Raw genomic sequence first — 22915 nt, forward strand, 5'->3', positions numbered from 1 at the left:
AAAGGCTGCTTTTTCATGACAGGATCAAAGAATGTTAAAGAAGGAAATGTGAGTAGCAGTTTTGAATTTCACAATATATAAATAGCCCTCAGATCAGATAACTTCTTAAGTTTAGAGGAAAGATAATCTGTTGAGCTTTGTGAACTAATTGCCCTGGGGAGTGATCTTCCCCTTTTGTGAGGCTTGTGTAGTTGCTGTACTAATGGGGAGGGGAGGTCTGTATCTAGAAGAGGGAGACTGATGATTTGGACATTTTAGGCCTGGAAAGGTGGAAGACAAGGTCATTCATTCTAAAGACTTAACAAGACAATTGATAATAGAAAAGAGAGGATATAGAACAGTGCATGTCTCAATAACTTGGCAATGTTTTAGGAGATGTGCTTACATATTTTTATGAAGGTCAGATATCAAAAGCAAAGAAACATTTTGTATGCATTTTATTTGACCAAAAATGTTCCAAATTAACCCCTTCATTACAGTCTGAGGATACGTGTTTAAACAGATTTTTACTGATTTTTTTATTAGAATATGTTTCAAACTAAACTCCTGCAGGGCATTTAAGACTTTAAGGGAGTGCTGTGCAGCACTGAACACAGACAGTTATACATATCTTCAACAGAACTTTGAAAGCAGAACAGTTAATTTTATGAAATAATTCAAGGCCTGATTTTAGATCAAGTTAGCCCCAACCTCTGTTAAAGTAAAGTTTTTAGCAAGCGAATTACTTGCAGTGCATGGCAGGTAAATATATACATGGTTGAATGCAAAATTGTGTCTGCAAACATGGGAATCCTCTCTAAAACTCAGGTCTCCATTGTTCATGGAATTCAAGATTACTGTTGATGCCATTGTAAATTGCTTCACCTCCATCTAGCTGGGATTGCTTCTGAGCACCTAACTAGACAAGGTTTTCACAGGGATAAAATATCCCATAACCAAATAGATCCTGTCATGGAGTTCCCAAGCAATGTTCTGGAACTGCTCCCCACAAAGCCAGTCAGGACTTTGGGGAGCCTCCTCTCCCTTGGAGCAGACTGTCTTCAGGGCAAGAAGCTTACACGGCTTCACCTTCCTGGGTCTGACCTTGACGCATTCAGCATATGCCCCTCTGTGCACTTTTCACAGTGAGTTCGCCCAGGCGGGGTCCCGGGGAAGCTAGAGGGTCCTGCATGCACCCCCACTTCGCAGTCAGACATGACTCTCAGCCAGCCAGTAAAACAGAGGTTTATTAGATGACAAGAACATGGTTTAAAACAGAGCTTGTAGGTACAGAGAATGGGACCCCTCAGCCGGGTCCATTCTGGGGCCCAGCGAGCCAGACAACCCTGTCTGCCTTCACTTCCCATCCCCAGTCAGCTCCAAACTGAAACCCCCTCCAGCCTCTCCTTTCTGGCCTTTGTCTCTTTCCCAGGCCAGGAGGTCACCTGATCTCTTTGTTCACCTTTAGCCATCCCCTTGCAGGGGGGAAGGGCCCCACCCATTTGTTGCCATGAGACAGAGTGTCAGCCATTTATTCATGCTGGAGACTTAAGAAATGCATAGGGGAAACTGAGGCACCCATACAGTATTCAGAGGAAACATTAAGAACAGTCCCACTTCATCACAGATTGTAAGACAGGAGTGAGGATGGAGGGGAGAACCCCCCCCCTCAAACAAACCCCACCAAAAATAAAACCTCAAAAGACAAAGTGAACAAAAGCATCTTTAGCCTCACAAAGAATGTCATTGATTTGGTAAGCAAGGAGAGCATTCCAACTTTGCAGGCCCTTTGTGGAGAAAGTCCTGCCTTCTGCCCTCTTGTGATTATACAGTGGAACTACCAGCTGTTCCAGTAATACTGTTTTCAGTTGCTGCGATGGGAAGGAAGTAAGGTGGCAGACAGTGCCTCAAGTAGATTGGCTTTTATATGCTAATTCTAGGGCTGTTGATTAATAGCCATTAATTCAAGTGATTAATTAAAAAAATTAATCACGATTAATCACAGTTGTAATTGCACTGTTAAAAAATAGAATACCAATTGAAATGTATTAAATATTTTGGACGTTTTCTAAAATTTCATATATATTGTATTGTGTTGTATTGTAAACTGTAGTGCAATCTCTTTGTCGTGAAAGTGCAGCTTACAAATGTAGATTTCTTTTTGTTACATGACTGCACTCAAAAACAAAACCGTGTAAAACTTCAGAGCCTACAAGTCCACTCAGTCCTACTTCTTGTTCAGTCAATCGTTAGACAAACAAGTTTGTTTACATTTAAGGGAGATAATGCTGCCCGCTTCTTATTTACACTGTCACCTGAAAGTGAGAACAGGCATTTGCGTGGCACTTTCATAGATGGTGTTGCAAGGTATTTACATGCCACATACGCTAAACATTAATATACCCCTTCATGCTTCGGCCACCATTCCAGAGGACGTGCTTCCATGCTGATGATGCTCATTAAAAAAATAAGCGTTAATTAAATTTCTGACTAAACTCCTTGGGCAGAATTATATGTCCCCTGCTCTGTTTCACCCACATTCTGCCATATAATTTCTGTTATAGCAGTTTCGGATGATGACCCAGCACATGTTGTTCATTTTAAGAACACTTTCACTGCAAATTTGACAAAACGCAAAGAAGGTACCAATGTGAGATTTCTAAAGATAGCTACAGCAGGCGACCCAAATGTTTAAGAATCTGAAGTGCCTTCCAAAATCTGAGAGGAACGAGGTGTGGAGCTTGCTTTCAGAAGTCTTAAAAGAGCAACACTCCAATGCGGAAACTACAGAACCTGAACCACAAAAAAAAAAAAAAAAAATTCTGCTGGTTGGATCTGATTCAGATAATAAAAATTAACATGTCAATCCACAGTGCTTTGGATTGTTATCGAGCAGAACCTGTCATCAGCATGGATGCATGTCTTCTGGAATGGCGATTGAAGCATGAAGGGACATATGAATCTTTAGCGCATCTGTCACATAAATATCTTGCGACGCCAGCTACAACAGTGCCACAAGAACTCCTGTTCTCACTTTCAGGTTACATTGTAAACAAGAAGTGGGCAGCATTATTTTTTGCAAATGTAAACAAACTTGTCTGTCTGAGTGATTGGCTGAACAAGTAGGACTGTGTGGACTTGCAGGGTATAAAATTTTACGTTGTTTTATTTTTGAATGGAAGCTTTTTGTAGGTAATTCTACATTTGTAGGTTCAACTCTCATGATAAAGAGATTGCATTACAGTACTTGTATTAGGGGAATTGAAAAATACTATTTCTGTTGGTTTTTACAGTGCAAATACTTGTAATCAAAAATAAATAAAGTGAGCACTCTACAATTTGTATTCTGTGTTGTAATTGAAATCAATATATTTGAAAATGTAGAAAACATCCAAAAATATTTAAAGAAATGGTATTCTATTATTAACAGTGCGATTAATTGCTCAATTAATCGTGATTAATTGCGCAATTAATCACGATTAATTTTTAATCACTTGACAGCCCTAGCTAATACGCTACAAAAATCAGACTGAAGAAAACCCTTAAAATGTAATCATATGCACTCTTTGTAATCATTATTTTAAAAGACTGTAGTGACATTTCTGAATGTGTGAGCAGGGATCCTGGAACCAAACTGTTCCAGCACCTGTGTGCGTGAGACTGCGGGACCACCAGAAAAAAAAATAATTCTAGTGGGGATGAGGGGAGAAACACAAATCTGTTTCTTTAAATATTAACAGGACTGAAAGTTCTGTTCAAAAATCAACTTTTTATTACTTAGATTAAATTTGCCTTGTTGCAGTATAGAATGATTTTGAAGAGGAAAAAACACCACAGCTTGCTGGTAATAGGTTGTACTCCTTTTATTTGTCAAATCTGAAAAACTGACATTAGCTGGCGGGTGGGTGGGGGAGGCCAAGTAGGCAACTGGATTCCATGGGAGGAGTATTTGGAAATGAGGGAAGGAGAAAGATGTGATGTTGAACTGTTCCATGAATCTGCAGTGCATATGTCATCTGTGGCCATCATTTTTTTCAATTAACCTTCTAAGGCTCCTAATAAGAATTCTTGTAGCACAGCCTGCCTGATGTTCTTTAAACCATAAAGGTTGTATAATAATATAAAATGTCACATTGACCTTAATCTTGATTATTGGCTAAGGATTTATTAAACATATATGCTAGTTATGAATCAGTGTTTCAGCTTATCACTGTTACACGGGGCTCTTGCCCATTCTCTTTATTTGCATCTTGCATACTAAACATTACTGGACTTTTAAAAGTATGTTGGTAGTTACAAGAAATTAAGTTACCTTGAAAAGTCAAATCCTTATTCAGAAATCTGTTTAGAAAGATATTTTACTGGTTTCATGGAATGGAATGGAAGAGAGCAAACTATTTACCAATAAGTTCCATTGACTTCAATGGAACATGCTTAAGTGCTTTGCTAAATTACATCTTCGGTGGGACTTCAGCAGCAGTGCTGCAGATGCTAGGAGTGCAAATCTGTCTCTATTCCTGTTAAGGAGAGCTAAAGGCAAGAGCCGCCACATTAAGATGAGCCAGCTTTTTGTACCGTAGGATCATGAAATGGAATGGGTTAACTTTAGCAGGTACCTCTGAAATCTAGAACCACATTTTTTGTGGCTGTAGTGGTCCAGCTGGGATAAAGTCAATTTGTGAGGGAAAACAGAATTTTGTTACCAACCTGAGTCCAAGTGAGCAAAAGTTTCTTGTGATAAGTCACTGATAATACAACAGAACATACAATACATATTTTCATGTTATCTGACTATATCACTAAAAGCTATATGACATTATTCCACTGTAAAACTGGGGTGCTAATATGACAAATAATTAATAGTAATGCTTACCACTTATAAAATGCTTTACAAGTTCACAGTGATTTTCTAGCATTAGTATAATGAATCAGATAGATACAACCAAATCAAGTGTTGTTAGCAACTCTTTTTTTATTTTGATGTCCCCTTTCAGTGTCATTGCAGGATATTACAATGAGAAAAGCTTTCCGGAGTTCCACAATTCAAGATCAGCAGCTGTTTGACCGCAAGACTCTACCTATTCCTTTGCAGGAGACTTATGACACTTGTGAACAACCTCCCCCACTCAACATACTCACCCCTTACAGGTAAGTGTGAAAAAATCAGGAAAAAAAAACCTTTTTTCCCCCCCAGTAACTTATAGCAGTATTCTGACAACCTTACTCATGTTGAGTAGTACCGTAGTCTTGGAGTAGTGCCATCCACAACAACTAAACTACTTGAGCAGTAAGGATGGCAAAATCTGGCCATCAACATTAATACTACTGTGAATGTTATGCCCAGCTAACATTGGTAGGAAAAGCCATTTCAAAGCTCCATATTTGTTAAACACTGTTTCTACTGAAAAAGAGAAGGAAAGTTAAAGCTAAATTCCTTTTAAGATGCATTCTGTTTCTGCCAAGGAGTACTGTAACTTGAATCTTATATGCTGTGACCAATTTCACAATAGCATCTATGAGAAAAGGGAAAAAATAATTCCAAAAGGATTGCGCATTGTTGCCATGTTCAGTGGTTTCTGGCAGAGCACAGTCAAAACCACATTTCATTCTAAGACCTGATACAGAAAAATTAATTGGAAAGAAATTATTCTCTTCCTGTGACATTGATATTCAAGGCAAATTTGATGCTGAAGAGCACATAATAAAATGGAAAAAACATTGCTTTTTAGTCCATTACAGGTTTCTATTTATTGGATAATAATAATATAACATGACAGTAAGAAGCTAATTTAAAAAAAAAACAGGTCATTACACTGTTGTGGTTAGTACAAAAAATGAGTTGAGGGTTTGTTGCTTCCCTAAAATTATGCTGACTGCCTATTTACATGAAAAACTGGTCCCTCAACTTGTACTTACTGTTTTGGGAAATAAATTAGTCACATTTTAAAACAATTTAGGGCGAGTGGTTTCATTTATTCGGGACACTTATTATCCCACAACTAGCATTAAAGCTTATTTCTAAAATAAGGATCTGACTAGAAGGAATGATGGGGGAGGAAGGTTTTAGAGGCACCAACATGAGAGTATTAGTACTGGAAATAACTAACTGAAATAATAAAAGCTGAGCATACAGAGGAAGAGAGAGATCAGAAAATATTGCTTCCACAGTGTTATCCTCAGAGGCAAGGTGTCTAGATTTTCCAGCATAAAGGTTTAATAGAAAAAGCAGGAGAATTAGTCTATCATAGATTCCTAGCCTCAATAGAGCTGTTTGCAGATCTTATAGTCAAAAAGGACCCCTAAAATGCTCTAGCAAACTACAACGGGAGACAAAGTGACTTCACTGAGGTAGACTTTACCCTGTAAAATACACATCATCTTTTATTCTTTCAGTTCTGTTTTTTGAGAGTCTCCAAATCAATCTGGCTATCTGTGTTAGAGAGGCTTATTTATTTATCTTTAACATGTGTAATGATCTTTAATATAATTTTAAATCTAATTATTATGCTTCAGGTAAACCTATGTGTTGCAATAATGTTTTTATAATGTACTTGAGGCAAAAACCCTGAATAATAGTGTGTTTAAAAATGATGGCTGCAGCTACCTGAATAAGCTGTCTTTACATTGCCTCAGCATTTAGTCCCATGTGCTACCAAATAAACTGTATGTTTTATCTTGATAAATTTACCTCAGAGATGACGGAAAAGAAGGTTTGAAGTTTTACACCAATCCTTCATATTTCTTTGATCTATGGAAAGAAAAGATGTTGCAGGACACCGAGGACAAGAGAAAGGAAAAGAGAAAGCAGAAGGTAGTATGTTCCAAGCTATATAGCTGTGGGTTATGTTTGTTTGCACATATGATACTTCAGTGGTTCTGCAATTTAAAAAATTCAGTTCTTTACATAGACAAATAGAGTTTTTTCAAGCATATCGAAACTGGCTCAACATCATTCAATTCAATCAATTTTTCCTTGTCTTTTAAATAAGACACCATTAAACAAGCCCAGGGTTTTAATGCTGTCTCACCATAGTTAACAGCAGGTTTACCAAATGTTATGAATTCCTCACAACAGTAAAAAAGCTCTTACAAGAAATACAACAAGGATGGCTCTGGAGTCTTCTTTTAAAATATGAATTCCCAACAGTTTTATAGAGGGTGTTGCTTGGAACCTTTTTGAGAAATGTTTACTATAAATTAGCGTTAATATGGTAGAAAGGAACATTTTAATTGTAAAGAAAGGATAAAAAACCGAAGGGAAGCACTGCTACATGCTTATTTTTGCCATTCATATTCTACATATTTCATAGCATAAGTATGGTATCGTGTAGAATGCAAATGTGAGAGGCAGATTCAGAATCTCATTTAAGACATATTTCAAGCCAGATTAGATTTAGATTTTGAATGAACTTAGTACCATCATTTGGTGATTCTTTAGCTAAGTATCATATAAAACTGAAGTGTCGCCCTCTATTACGCCTTCATTTTCTGTTCTGGTTTGAATAATTTTTTTTCTTGCACTGGAATCAAGTTTTCTCTCTCTCTGTTTTGTAACTGATTTTAAAAGCATTCCTCTTTAAAAAGACTGTCAGTTTTGTTTGCATAACTCTTACAGCAGAAGAATCTAGATCGCCCACATGAACCGGAAAAAGTGCCCAGGGCGCCTCATGACAGACGGCGAGAGTGGCAGAAGTTAGCCCAAGGTCCAGAGCTTGCTGAGGATGACGCTAATCTCTTACATAAGCACATTGAAGTTGCTAATGGCCCAGCCTTGCATTTCGACTCAAGGTTTCTTTTGTTTCTTTCCTTCCTTTATTTTGAGACATTCATCTTACCCTTGGCTAAATATATTTATGATGTAAATGACTGTATATGTGGTGCAGTACTCAGAATGCAGTGGTGATAACAGAATTGCCTCTACCAAAAGAGAATTTTGAAGTTCTTTCACCAAGGTGTTTTAAAGGGTTTATTACCTTGTCATTTTAAATAATAATTTATATCTCTGGAATTCATTGTTATGGGGGATAGGTGTGTGTTTTTGTTACCCATTTATCAGTCTAATATTATTGGTGTAGGCTTGCACACAGATTTGTCACTGTATTTCAGTCCTGACCTACAACAACCCCTGTTATTCTAGTCTTCTGATTTACTTGAGCAGAAACTGCCAGTATTATGTGGTGGTTTTGTGATGTGAACAAATTATCCACTTGGATGAGATCACTGAACTTATTTACTCTTGCTTGAATCTAGAATTTGATTTAAGTTTCTGCAAACCTTAACATGCTAAATTCTCTTTTCATAATATACTTCTGCAGGTGGCTGACAATAGCATTTCAGGTGAAATACCTGTAGTGTTTGTGCAAAACCAAAAGCATGTAACCAACTGAGGAACTGTACTAGGAAAGAGAGCTGACACTCAAATAACATTTATCTTGAAAATTAAAAAGAAATAGGGGTTTTTTTGGGGGGGTGCTTGTTTTTTTGTTCAGCCTTTTAAATAAGACAATTTTTAAGATTATCTGGTAGCCCTATTAATAGTTGTTGCCTGTGGCAGACTGTAGGATCCAGGATGTTGTGCCTGAAATAAAGAACCTGCCTATTGAGAACTCTGACCTAGTGAAAACTCTACTTACAATGATGTAGAATGAAAAGTCTAAAATGGTTTCAAGTGCATTTCAATTTGTAATTTACAACTCAGGTTATGATGAAACCCTCCTTAAAAGTGCAGCTCTTCTGTGAAAAAAACCACATAGGTGTATTCCACTGTGTTAGCTCCCCATAAGGAGTATATCACCTTCCCTTCCACACCCTTCATGCAAGTGTGTGCCCGATTCCACAGCAGAGTGATTGCAGAACCACTTGAAACCCCAGAGCCCCAAGGATCAACAGTGACCATCTAATACTGTGCTTAGACATTACAGTCATGAGCGCTATCCAGAAACCTACAGTGGAACCACCAGCAATTAGAAAGTGTACTGCAAACAATTTTCCTCTGACTTCAGAGAAATTGTGATCTTTATCAACATTTTAATTAAACAGTTACATCTGTAAACATTTCTTAATTGGTGTTGGACCAGATCTTTAAGACAAAAGCCAGCGTTGATTTTAACAGTAGATTGAAGTATTTTAAGCTGTTGTAGCAGTAAAATGAAGATAACTCATCCAACATTATAGTACACTTTAAGTTACCTTGTTAAAGTATATTAGCTTGCAACATTGCATTTGGGAGGAGATCAGGTCAACTCTACGTTAAGTTGTGTGGCCACAAGACAGTCAAACACAGTAATGCCTTGATAAAATGTTTTATAAAACTGTTAGAAGTACTACAATATGTGATGTATTGCTATATAATTTAGGAAAGTAGTAAAACAATGTTTGCATATGAAAAGATTTTGAATCACAAACCACTACAGGCACATGACTGTTTCATACTGTAAACCTGTTCCTAATAACACTGTTATATTTGTTTAATTCAGTAAAGTCTGAATAATAAACACTAACATCACAGACACATACTATAGGAATTGTATGGTTTACCAATGGAAAACTGTTTAACATTTGAACTGCAGTAGGGCAGAAAGGGAAAAGAAACAAGATTAAAAACCACAGTTCGATTGGCATCTCTTGTGCAGAGAGGGAATTTAATTCAGAGATCAAACTGAAGTATAATGCAGTAGCTAAGCTAAGTAATGAATGATTTCTACTAATGCATGTATCTGTGATCATCAGCAAGACAATTTTTAAGTGGAAAATGTCCTTTGTTTTTTCTCAGACCTCAGCCATATGTGGATCATATGGATGGATCCTACTCCCTTTCTGCATTACCTTATAGTCAGATGACTGAACTTCTGAGCAGAGCTGAGGAGCGAGTGTTAGTCAGACCACATGAGCCACCACCCCCTCCACCAATGCATGGTGCAGGGGATGTGAAACCCATACCTCCTTGTATTAGGTAAGGAGTCCGGTTTGGAACAACTTTCCAACAATAAACTGACATACATCTCTGAAAAAGGTACAGATATGCAAGACTTTCCTTTGAAGAAGCAAGCAGTATCATCATTGCACTTGATTTCAGCCCAGAGAGCAACATAGACCAGAGGTTCTCAGACTGGGTGGAGGGCTGACCTGGGCGGGGTGTGTGCAATGTATTCTAGGGGTCATGAGAAGCTTTAAGGGGGGGAAACGGACTGTGCGTCTTTTACCCACAGCAATGAATAACTAGCAAATCTGATTCCTCCAGACATATCAGGTTCTCAGATGGCACCGTTCATTTTGACAGATTTCAGTTCAGCTTGCATAGCATTGTACAAAGTCGTTTGTTACTATCTGTATGTTATTCCATTTGCTACAATGCAGTTTGCACATTTAATTGTAAGTTTCGACCACAGTCACAGTTTTCCTTTTGCTCTTATTACAATGGATCGTTGGCTCTGTTTAAATCAATGGCTTACTGGTTTTAGTATTTAGTCAGAGTTGCACATTAATTTTTTTTTAATCGGTATATGTATATTGTGTGGTGAGGGGGGTGTAAACTACAGACAGAGAGCAGGAGTGTGATCAAATAACTTTGAAAACCATTGACAGACAATAGTCTACAAAATAGATTAAATTATAGACATTTCTCTCTTAGTTTATTTTTCTGCTTCTTTATGTCTTTGTATCCCAATATTCCAGAATCTAAACCAATCATCCTGACAGTATTTTTCCACGTAACTTCATATCCAAGCAAAATCATACTTTATGGATTAGATTTTTGTAGGGTTCCCCTTATCTTTATGTGGAGTATACAAGAGTAAATCTAGATTATGTTGTTACGTCAGCAAAATATTTTCATCTCTGTCCAAATGAAAGTATTTCATTATCCAAGGATCATACACAGAAATATACCTCTTTTATTGGGTTAACATTTGTTATGAGTGTTACATTTTCCTACCTGAGTATTCTGATTGAGAAATTCCTCTAGCAGCTTGTACTTTAAAAAATAACATTTACAGTCATCTCTTGTCTCTTTGAGGACTGAAAAGACAGGAGTGTCTTATGTGTAGATATACTCCTCTGTAGCTATGCATGACTGATCTTGTACGGTACCACTAGACCTGTCAATGAACTTAAAACGACTTTGAAACTGAGATATGGTTTATCTAGTTAATCATTCCATAAAAATAGTCCCTTTAGAATAGGGTTTTCAAACAATTAAAAAAATAATGATGATTAATTGTGAGATTTAAAAAATAACTGCAATAAATCAGTTTTAGTTGTACAGTTAATACATTTATATAAATATTTTTGGATTTTTCTACATTTTCAAATATAACAGAATACAAAGTGTACAGTGCTTATTTTATATTATTTTAATTACAAATATTTGCACTGTAAAAATGATAAACATGCTGATGACATGTTCATTTTCATCATCTCAATCAGAGGCCACCAGCACAAGGTCGTTCCAGTTCTGTAGTTTCTGCATGTTCCACACCTTGTCTCACTCAGATTTTGGAAGGCATTTCTGGTTCTTAAATCTTGGGTCGAGTGCTGTAGCTATCTTTAGAAATCTCACATTGATACCTTCTTTGCATTTTTTCAAATCTGCAGTGAAATCAAGACTGCCACATTCTACTAGCTTTTCCTCATACTTTGAATAAATCTCTGGCTTTACTACTATGTGTAGGGAAAATTTTACTTACTGTAGGAAATCTTAGATAAGAGAAATAAACTCGGGTATTTGCCTGAGTACATTTATAGGCTAGCAAGAAAAAGGCTGATGTATGTTCTACCCAAACAATAAAAAACTATACTATGCCTTTAGACTGGGTAAATTTAGCTTTTTTATAACCTTAATTACTGATCTTAAATATTAACAAGCAAAAAAAATGAATATAATTATATTAGCCAGTTTTTCCACTTTGTGGTTTTAATAACTTGCCCTACTATTGTGTATTTCAGCTCCACCACAGGTTTGATAGAAAATCGTCCTCAGTCACCAGCAACAGGCAGGACACCAGTGTTTGTGAGCCCCACACCCCCCCCTCCTCCTCCTCCTCCTCTTCCATCTGCTTTGTCCACTTCTTCATTGAGAGCTGCAATGACTTCCACCCCTCCTCCACCCATACCTCCACCACCACCACCTCCAGCAGCTGTTTTGCAAGCACCAGCAGTGCCACCTCCACCAGCTCCTCTCCAGATTGCTCCTGGAGTTCTTCATCCAGCTCCTCCTCCAATCGCACCACCTCTAGCACAGCCCTCTCCTCCAGTCACTAGAGCTGCCCAAGTATGTGAAACTGTACCAGTTCAGCCAGTTCCACAAGCTGAAGTGCAAGGACTTCCTCCTCCTCCCCCACCTCCTCCACTGCCTCCCCCTGGCATTCGACCCTCATCTCCTGTCTCAGTTGCCACCCTCTCTCATCCTCCCACAACCATTGTTCCTGGCCCTCATGCTCCACTAATGCCTCCATCTCCACCATCCCAAGTGATTCCTGCTCCTGAACCCAAACGCCACCCATCAACTCTACCTGTAATCAGCGATGCCAGAAGTGTTCTACTGGAAGCAATACGAAAAGGTAACGTTTGGCCACTAAAAGAACAACAGAAGTTGGTCTCAGCAGTTTAATAAAGCCAATGTACTTTTAATGGATGGAATAATTTACACCTCTGGAAAAAAGATTTGACAAGAGTATCTTAAATCTGGTGCTGCTTTGTATTCTGTACAATATGCAGCTTGCCAAGTAGATGAATTTTTTTTCAGCTCATAATTGCACCTATCAGGAGTGTAGTAAAAGTTTTGTTTTGTAACCCTGAGCTGCCTAGTGGAACAGTGGGTCCCAGAATCCTCTTGCCAATATAAGGCAGGAGAGCAAAAGCGATGGAGGAACCTTCTGGGGCAGCACCTTACTGATGCTCTCCTATCTTGCACATGCTTCACATCACAACATGTGAACTAGTGGTCTAACCATGAACCCTTAGGACTGTGGGGTGCTGATGCATGGTTATAGGATCTCTTTTAGTACTGCCCTGAACACCAGTTGGAATCCTTCTCCAGTGTTTTTAGGTACAGTGGGAGAGGCTTTCCTGCATCCTCTTAAACATGCAGAGCAGAATTTGTACTTAGAGATCTAACATGGTTCACAATAAGCAAGTGTTTTCTAGTGATTAGAGCAGAGAAGTGAGAGAGGAGAGATTCCTGGGTTATATTCCCTGCTGCAAATCACATTAACCTCTTTATATCTCAGTTTACTCAACCAACAGGACTCTGAACAGTATAAATCAAAGGGTTCTGAAAGAACTTCAGAATGAAGTAATTGAGGTGCTTTAAAACAAATGCAATCTTTCTGTGAAGTAAGCCACTATACCAGAGAACTGGATGGTAACTAATGATAAATATATCTGTACAAAAACTGGTAGGGATGATCCTGGGAATCAGACTAGTTAGCGTTGCTCTAGTACCAGTAAATGGATTGAAGTGACAACTAAAAACACAGCAAAGAATCCTGTGGCACCTTATAGACTAACAGACGTTTTGGAGCATGAGCTTTCATGGGTGAATACCCACTTCGTCGGATCCGACGAAGTGGGTATTCACCTACGAAAGCTCATGCTCCAAAACGTCTGTTAGTCTATAAGGTGCCACAGGATTCTTTGCTGCTTTTACAGATCCAGACTAACACAGCTACTCATCTGATACTTAACTAAAAACACAGGTATAGAACACCTACATCTAATAACTAGCATGAATTCTCTAAAAGGAAATCATTCCTCTCTATTCTGTTAGAATTATTTGAGCAGGTCAGCAAAAAAGCATACAAGGAGAGCCCACTGGCATAATTCGAGTATCTAAAAGCTTTTGACAAAATCCTACAGAAGACACTATTAAGGAAACTAAGTAACCCTGGGGGTGAAAAGTAGAGCTGAGTCACAGATTAAAACCTGGCTAGGAAACAGGAAATGGAGTAAAAATATATTTTTAAACTTTTGTCCTGTTGAAGACTGAGTGCTCAAAGGCTCCCTACTAGAATCTTTATCGTTTAATATTGTGGAGGAACCCGTCAGCACTCCATAGTTAAGGATGAGTTCCATTTTTTGCTTAAAGCAGGGATTCAGCCTCCCCAAACTAACATTTACTCTTTGAGTATAGAATGAATTTTCTGAAATCAATCAGTTCATGAGTTTGCATTAAAATCAAATTTAAAATGAGCTGTGTAAGACATATAACATTTGTCAGTCTTTTTTGTCCCAAATGATTTTAACAATAGACTTGCAAACCCTTTAAATTTCTTCAGTTAAATTCACTGAAATATATTGTGCATATACTATATACTTGGAAACAATTAGGTTGCAGTTAAGTGACGTTATTAAGATTGTTATGATTATATAAGTTACGGTCCGCATCTGCTCACCGGTTCAGGTAACTTAAATGAGGCTTTTGTAACATTAGAAGTAACTCTACCAATCACCACCCTTTCTCTAGCTATTTTGCATGAGAAACTGGACATGTGTGCCAGGACTTCTAACTGGTAGGAAGTTACTTTTAAAGGGTCCATGGCCACATGCTACCTTGGACATCAGGATTTGAAAGGCCTCCCACGGCACTGCTGCCTCCACTGCACTGCACAACAGACAGAGGCAATGCTTCAAGGAGGGCACGCAGGGTCAAGTGCCCCCCCCACAGCAGCCAACCAGGTGGGAAGCAAAAGGGGTGGGGCCAGAGCTACTTCTGGCTGTGCTGGGACATTGCCCAGTGCAACACAGCAACAGTCTGGGAGGGCGCCTGGCTGTAGCAATGGCAGGCTGCCCCTTGCCCAGGCTGGGCTTCCCAGGACCGTGGCTGAGTGAGCCGGAGCACCCCCTGCTCCCTGGCATGCTCGGAGTTGGCCCCTGTCCCTGGAAGCCGCGGCTTCCCCTCCCCAGCCAGCTCTCTCCCAGGGAAGGAGCAATGACCCAGAGTGGCTCGGGCCTGCTCCCCGCCCGTCCCTGGCTGCCAGGGAGGGCAGCCAAAGGTGCCAGAGGTGGGAGCCAGCACAGCAGGAGGACAGAGCACCCCCTGTCAGGTAACATGGGGCAGGGGGGAGCGCAGAGGCACAGTGTCAGGTCACGTGTCCTCCACTTTAGCTGGTGCCCCCCCCCAGTATGGGGAGGTACTAGTCATGTATGATTCACCAGGGCAGCCCTGCTGGGGGAACTGAGGTTCTTCTTCGAGTGCTTGCTCATATCGATTCCAATTAGGTGTGCACGCACCGCGTGCACATTCGCCGGAAGATTTTTACCCTAGCAACACTCAGTGGGTCGGCTGGGCGCCCCCTGGAGTGGCGCCGCTATGGCGTCGGATATATACCCCTGCCAACCCAACCGCCCCTCAGTTCCTTCTTACCACCCGTGTCTGTCGTTGGAACAGTGGAGTGCGGTTTTACTGACCTCCACCTCCCTAGCTACTCTTAGTTCTCTAGTTATTTTTGTGTATATAGTTCAAAGTTATATAGTTATAGTTAATTTTTATCATTCATAGTTAGTGTTATAGTTAAGAGGAGTTCGGGGATTAGCCCCTTCCCCGCACCGTGCTTGGCCTGTCACAAGCCGATGCCAACAGGAGATCCACACGACTCCTGCCTTAAGTGCCTCGGGGAATCTCACCTGGCAGATAAGTGTCCCATTTGCAAGGCTTTTAAGCCGAGAACAAAAAAGGAGCGTGACTTTTGGCTAAAACAGCTCCTCATGGAAGCAGCTCTTACCCCTCTGTCTTCGGCACCGAGTGCTGGTCAATCGGCAGGCAGAAGCGCCTCCTTTGCACCGGACCGCGCCGGTACTGCCAAGGCCTCTCGGCACCGGCCGGCACCGGCACCAAAGTCGACTCGGCACCACTCCCTCTCCCCAAGGTCGAGAAAGCCTAAGACTCCTGCTGCTTCTGTGCCACCTGCATTACAGCCAGAGAGCTCGTCTAAGTCGGATTGCTCGTCACCGACACCTGCCGCGGCACCGACGACAACACCGTCGATTCCAGTCCCACAAGGGCCGTCGAGTCCAGTGCCTGTCAGCTCCCCGGCGCGAGCTGTGGTTGAGCTTACTATTCCATCCATGCCGGAGATATTCTCAATGGCGAGGGATCTGATTGCCATGACAGAGTCGACGCTGCCTCAACCCCCGGCACCGCCGATGCAGGTAATACAGTCTATCAGCAAGCCTGCCTTGATAAGACCATCCTCTGTTGGCAGAGCAGAGCGGCACCATTCACGATCACTGTCCCACAGACGTTCTAGGTCCCGTCGGCACTCCTGCTCCCGATGCTGCTCGCAGTCCCGGCACCGTTCTCCTCCTCAATACCAGTCGCACTCGCGGCACCATTCAGTATTCCGTTGGCCGGCCCGCTACTCTCAGCACCGCTCCAGCTCCTGGCACGGCTCCAGGCACCATGACTCCTGTAGCTGCTCCCGACGTCGAGCCTCGAGATCTCGGTCGACCTCCCAGCACCGCTCCGGTCGCAGGTCCCGATCTCTTTCCCGGTACCGGTATGCCTCCCGGTACCGGTCCCTAGTGCGGAGTAGAGCAAGGTCCACTAGAGACAGAGACTCTGCACAGGGCTTTTCAGCCCCTCCATGGTCATCCAGACACGCATCAGTGTCGTCCCACGTGGACAGCTCTTATGCACAGGACCGCGATTCCGATGTGCCCACCAGAGTCTTCCAAGAGACCCAGGCCCAGGAGCAAGGCCCCCATCAGTGGTCTTTCTGGACACCCTGGGCGTACCACCAGGCCCAAGGCATACCATCCCGTCCCGCTCTGTCCCATCAGAGCACCGAGTGCCAGAGGCGACAGTTAGCCGTCCTCCTCTGACTGCTACGGAGGAAGCCCCAGTTCCCCTACCGGACTCCCAGGTTCCACTGGAGCAGGAGGTCGCCCAAGAGCAAGAGGCCACACAGGACCCGCTCATCCCCAGCATCTCCTCTTCCTCTTCTCCAGATGAGGCGGTGGCAGGAACATCCTCCTCCGGCCCTCCTCCAATCGACCTGAGAGCCCATCAGGACCTCCTGAGGAGGATAGCACTCAGTATGAACCTCCAGGTGGAGGAGGTCCCGGAGGTAGAGGACCTGGTAGTGGACATTCTGTCGGCGGATGCCCCCACCAGAGTGGCCCTACCGTTTATTCGGACCATCTAGGCCAATGCTGATATTATATGGCAGTCTCCAGCCTCTATCCCTCCTGCGGCCAGGGGAGTCGAGCGTAAATACATGGTGCCCTCTAAAGGGTATGAGTACTTGTATGTCCATCTTCCTCCTTGCTCACTAGTCGTCCAGTCTGTTAATGAGAGAGAACGCCATGGCCAGCAGGCACCAGCCCCGAAATCGAAGGAGGCTAGGCGAATGGACTTACTCGGCCGCAAAGTGTACTCGGCAGGCGCCTTACAGCTCTGGGTGGCAAATCAACAAGCCCTGCTCAGCCGCTATAATTACAAACACCTGGGCGGAAGTGGGTAGGTTTACGGAGCTACTCCCTAAAGACTCCCACCAAGAGTTCGCTGCCCTCTTGGAGGAAAGGAAAAAGGTGGCCAGAACTTCCCTCCAGGCCTCGTTGGATGCAGCCGAATCAGCAGCCAGGACTCTGGCCTCGGGTGTTCCCATGAGGCACTTCTCATGGCTTCAGGTTTCAAGCCTCCCACCGGAGCTGCAGTATACCATTCAGGACTTGCCATTTGATGGTAAAGGTCTCTTCTCAGAAAAGACTGACCCCAGGCTGCAAAGCCTGAAGGACAACAGGGTCATAATGCGCTCTCTCGGCATGCATACACCGGTGACCCAACGTAGGCCTTTCCGTCTCCAGCCTCACCGCCCATACTCTGCGCCTAGACAAAGACAGGACTTTGGCAGGCGGCACGGCCGAGGTGGTCGTAAACGACAATCAGGACTCCAAGGGGGCCAAAATCAAGGTCCCTCGAAACCACCAGCCGGACCTTAGACAAACTTTTGAAGGTGCGCCCAAGAGTGGAGTACCACTTACAGGCCAGGATCCTTCTCCTCCCGTCTCCAACCATCTCTCCTACTTCCTCCCGGCATGGTCCCAGTTAACTTCAGATCGCTGGGTACTATGCACGGTGGAGTATGGGTACCACCTCCAATTTATTTCAACCCTGCCCTCCCACCCTCTAATCCCGTCCCTCTTCAAGGACCCCTCTCACGAGCAATTCTTCTTGCAAGAGGTGCAGACGCTCCTCGCCATGGGAGCTATAGAGGAGGTACCAAAGGACGAAAGGGGCAAGGGGTTTTACTCCCATTATTTCCTAATCCCCAAGTCGAAGGGAGGTCTCAGACCTATCCTAGACCTGCGAGGACTCGACCAGTTTATGATAAAGTTGAAGTTCCGCATGGTATCCCTGGGGACCATTATCCCATCCTTGGATCCTGGAGACTGGTATGCTGCCCTCGATATGAAGGACGCGTACTTTCATATCACCATTTTTCCTCCACACGGGAGGTACCTCCGCTTCGTAGCCAACCATTAGCACTTCCAGTTTACGGTCCTGCCCTTTGGCCTTTCTACAGCCCCAAGGGTATTTACAAAGTGTATGGCCGTAGTCGCCGCCTATCTCCACCAATGTCGAATACACATTTTTCTATATCTGGACGACTGGCTCAGCCGAGGGGCCTCCGAGACACAAGTCACCCAGCATGTGGGCATCGTCAAGGACCTATTCACACGTCTAGGCCTGATGATCAGTATAGAAAAATCCACTCTGGTTCCCACGCATAGGTTAGACTTCATAGGAGCTATCCTGGACTCCAATCTAGCCAGGGCCTGCTTACCGCAGCCACGGTTTCAGGCGATGGCAACAATCATCCGAGGTCTACAGAATTTCCTGACGACCTCGGCTCGCACTTATCTCAGTCTCCTGGGTCACATGGCTGCCTGCACATTCATAACCAAATACACCAGACTCCGCCTCCGTCCTCTCCAAGTTTGGCTCAACTCGGTATACCACCCGGGCAGGGACCCATTAGACACGATGGTCACCATTCCCCCAAGCACCCTAGGCTCCCTAGACTGGTGGATAACTCCCTCCCTGGTGTGTACAGGGCTGCCGTTCCATCCGCCCCAGCCCTCAATGTCCCTGACGACGGACGCGTCATCTCTTGGCTGGGGTGCTCACCTCGGACCCCTTCGTACTCAAGGCCTCTGGTCATCTCAGGAGCTGACATTACACATAAATGTCCAAGAACTGAGAGCAGTCCGCCTGGCGTGCCAGGTGTTCCAGCAACATTTACAAGGCTGTTGTGTCTCAGTGTTTACAGACAACACAATGGCCATGTACTACATAAACAAGCAGGGAGGGAACCGATCTTCCCCCCCTTTGTCAGGAGGCCATCCAACTCTGGGACTTTTGCATAGCCCACTCGATAGACCTGGTAGCATCCTCTCTCTCAGGGGTTCGGAACACTCTGGCGGATCGACTCAGCAGGTCCTTCCTGTCTCACGAGTGGTCGACCCGTCAGGATGTTATGCATTCTGTTTTCCAGAAGTGGGGATTTCCCCACATAGACCTCTTCACTTCCCGCGCGAACAGGAAATGCCAGATGTTCTGCTCCTTCCAAGGTCTCTCCATGGGATCGATCTCGGACGCTTTCCCGATGCCGTGGAACAGCCGGCTGTTTTATGCCTTCCCACCATTCCCGCTGGTTCACAAGGTCCTGCTAAAACTCCGCAGCGACAGAGCGCGCCTAATCACAATCGCTCCAGCGTGGCCCAGGCAGCACTGGTACACCACGTTGCTCGACCTGTCGATAGCCAACCCAATTACCCTGCCACTCCACCCAGACCTCATAACTCAGGACCACAGCACGCTTCGCCACCCAGACCTGCAGGCCCTTCACCTCACAGTGTGGCTGCTGCGTGGCTAAACCAGTCAGAGTTACGTTGCTGTGCATCAGTATGACAAGTTCTCCTTGGTAGCAGGAAACCTTCTACCTGGTCAATATATCTGGCCAAGTGGAAGCGTTTCTCCTGCTGGTGCGAAATGCATAATCTTACTCCCACTGAGGTCTTGATTCCCTCTATTTTGGACTACCTCTGGTCTCTCAAACAGTAGGGCCTAGCAGTATCATCACTGATGCTACACTTGGCAGCCATCTCTACCTTCCACCCAGGGGAAGATGACCGTTCCATGTTCTCTCGCTCTATTGTTTCGAGGTTCCTCAAGGGCTTGGAGCGCTTATACCCCCAAGTACTCCATGTTAACCAGGACATCTTTCTCCCGGTCTTCTTCCCAAAGCCACACTCAACGCGATGGGAGCAACAGTTGCACTCCCTGAACGTCCGTAGAGCGCTCGCATTTTATATTGAGCGGACAAAACCCTTTCATAAAATGCCCCAACTCTTCGTCGCGGTAGCAGACCAAATGAAAGGCCTACCTGTTTCCTCTCAGAGGATCTCATCTTGGGTGACAGCGTGCATCTGCACTTGGTATGATTTGGCTCATCACCGTGCATTCTACCAGGGCTCAGGCTTCATCTGCCGCCTTCCTGGCTTGTGTACCTATCCAAGAGATATGTCGCGCAGCTACCTGGACTTCGGTCCACACCTTTGCTTCACATCATGCTCTGGTTCAACAGTCCAGAGATGATGCAGCCTTTGGCTCAGCAGTTTTGCATTCTGCAACATCTCACTTCGACCCCACCACCTAGGTAAGGCTTGGGAATCACCTAATTGGAATTGATATGAGCAAGCACTCAAAGAAGAAAAGACGGTTACTCACCTTTGTAACTGTTGTTCTTCGAGATGTGTTGCTCATATCCATTCCAAACCCGCCATCCTTCCCCACTGTCGGAGTAGCCGGCAAGAAGGAACTGAGGGGCAGTTGGGTCGGCAGGGGTATATTTCCGACGCCATAGCAGCGCCACTCCAGGGGGCACCCAGCTGACCCACCGAGTGTTGCTAAGGTAAAAGTCTTCCGGCGAACGTGCACGCGGCACGCACACACCTAATTGAAATGCATATGAGCAACACAACTCTAAGAACAACAGTTACAAAGGTGAGTAACCATCTTTTTCTTAAAGTGCAGGCATGTTGGAACTCAGACTCAGATTTCCTCATCCCTCCTTTCACATAGAGAGGGGTCTCTGTAACACACTCTTCTAAACAAAAAATCAATTGTAATTGCCAGATTCACCAGTAGACTTCAGCTGTTTTGCCCTGGCCTCAAAAGTATATATATATTTTTAAAGATTCATACTATACACCTTCAAATTACGAGAAACATCACAGTATTTTCTTTGGGAATGGACATTTTTAGTGTTTTATTTTTTAAACAAGGACATTCCCAAACAAAACTCTGTTAAGAGGGAGTTGAGGTTGAGAGTGTGAAACTTAAGGTAAAAAATACAGCAGCAATGTTTTAATTATTTGAAAGCCTAGCATTCCAAATCAGGAAATTCAGATTTAAGATTACACATAAAGGCAAGCCAAGTGTGTTAAGGTACCCAAGCAACCTTAAGTGAAACCACGAAGAGAAAAAATATACGAAAAAACTGTATTTAAAAATCGGTTTAATCTGGGAACAAAGCTACTGAAATGTTTTGATCATAATCATATAGTTATTGTAGTGTCACTGCAGAGTTAAGGTTTTTAGGGTTTATTTCTCAGAAACATCTGCTATGAGCTACTTTCAGAGGCAGGATAGTGGATTAGATGGACTTCTGATCTAGTACAGCAATTTCTTCTTAAAATGGATATATTAGTTACGTCTCTGACAGGCAGTGTTCTCGATCAATTTGAGAGCTGTGGGTAAGAGTATTATGCATAAGAACAAAGAATGATTATTATGTTTGTGATTTAGGTATTCAGCTACGCAAAGTCGAAGAGCAGCGTGAACAAGAAGCTAAACATGAGCGCATTGAGAATGATGTTGCCACTATATTGTCTCGCCGCATTGCTGTGGAATACAGTGATTCAGAAGATGATTCAGAGTTTGATGAAGTGGATTGGTTGGAGTGAAATAGATACATTGATATACACTGAATGCTAATGTCCATTGTGGTGATTGTTCTTTGAAAACATTTGATGGTCATTTCTAGTGGGTTTTGTATTTTTTTTCTTTACACTACACATCATTAATCCATGTTTTTCTACTTTTCCGTTTTCTTGTAGACTACTAGCACATCTTTGAAACTAAATGTTTTACAGTGGCTTTTCTTTTCTTTTTTTGAAAGAACATATTTTGTTCCAGTAGACCACTAAGTATTAAGCATGGGCAGCTGTTGGTAGAGTAGCAGTTTCAATATTTTGGCATATCTTAACTGTGCACTTTGTGAATTTTAAGTTAATGAAGGTAACTGAGATTGAAATTCCGAGGGCAGCTGTATGTACTAATGAGCCTTATTCCATTTTTGATAAATGTTTTTAAAAACCTAGCTATCAAAATATACATCTGTACACTAAGAAGGTACATATAGTTAGCAGCACTGAACACAATGAAAGGAAAAAAGGATCTTTGGGGGCTTTTATTGTTGTTTTTTAAATAATTATGGCCTTATTTGAATGTTTAGAGGTTTCCCCCTCCCTCCCAGGTACATATCGTGTGGTACTATTTTGCCTGCATACAAAAGTTTAAATTTTTTTCTGTGTGAAATCTTCTGACTTAAACATGCTGTGTAACTTATGTAACTGTTAAAAATAACAGTTTGGTTTAATAAATGGTAAATGTTCTTAGCTGTTGCTTTTTTAATAAAGTCGCCCTTTTTCTGGCATTACTTAGGAGCTGAAGGGCAAGATTTTCAAAAGTGCCTAAATCACTTATAAAAAAAGACTACTTATGCTTCTAAGTAACTTGGATTACATTTTCAAAAGTACCTGTGGTACATGGGGGGAGGCAATAATCAGAACAATATGTTCGTTGAGGGAGAAACCTGTGAAACACAAAGAGAACTAGATGCTATTGCAAAATCATGTCTCATGCTGTCTAATT

The 22915-nt window shown here is 42.7% G+C and overlaps 1 protein-coding gene across 10 annotated transcripts in view; it reads left to right on the forward strand.

The window, feature by feature from the left end:
- The window catches only part of WASF1 (WASP family member 1), a 234296-nt gene extending 211640 nt beyond the window's left edge, over positions 1-22656 (forward strand). For all 10 annotated transcript variants that reach the window (XM_050951388.1, XM_050951387.1, XM_050951390.1 and 7 more), the window contains 6 exons: positions 4974-5127; positions 6673-6790; positions 7595-7767; positions 9752-9931; positions 11923-12536; positions 21788-22656. In XM_050951388.1, coding sequence (XP_050807345.1) covers positions 4974-5127; positions 6673-6790; positions 7595-7767; positions 9752-9931; positions 11923-12536; positions 21788-21945 — 1397 coding nt within the window. In that variant the 3' untranslated portion in view covers positions 21946-22656. The remainder of the gene's footprint in view (positions 1-4973; positions 5128-6672; positions 6791-7594; positions 7768-9751; positions 9932-11922; positions 12537-21787) is intronic.
- The last annotated feature ends 259 nt before the right edge of the window (positions 22657-22915 follow it).

The sequence above is a fragment of the Gopherus flavomarginatus genome, chromosome 4, assembly GCF_025201925.1.
Source record: "Gopherus flavomarginatus isolate rGopFla2 chromosome 4, rGopFla2.mat.asm, whole genome shotgun sequence".
Classification (NCBI taxonomy): Eukaryota; Metazoa; Chordata; order Testudines; family Testudinidae; genus Gopherus; species Gopherus flavomarginatus.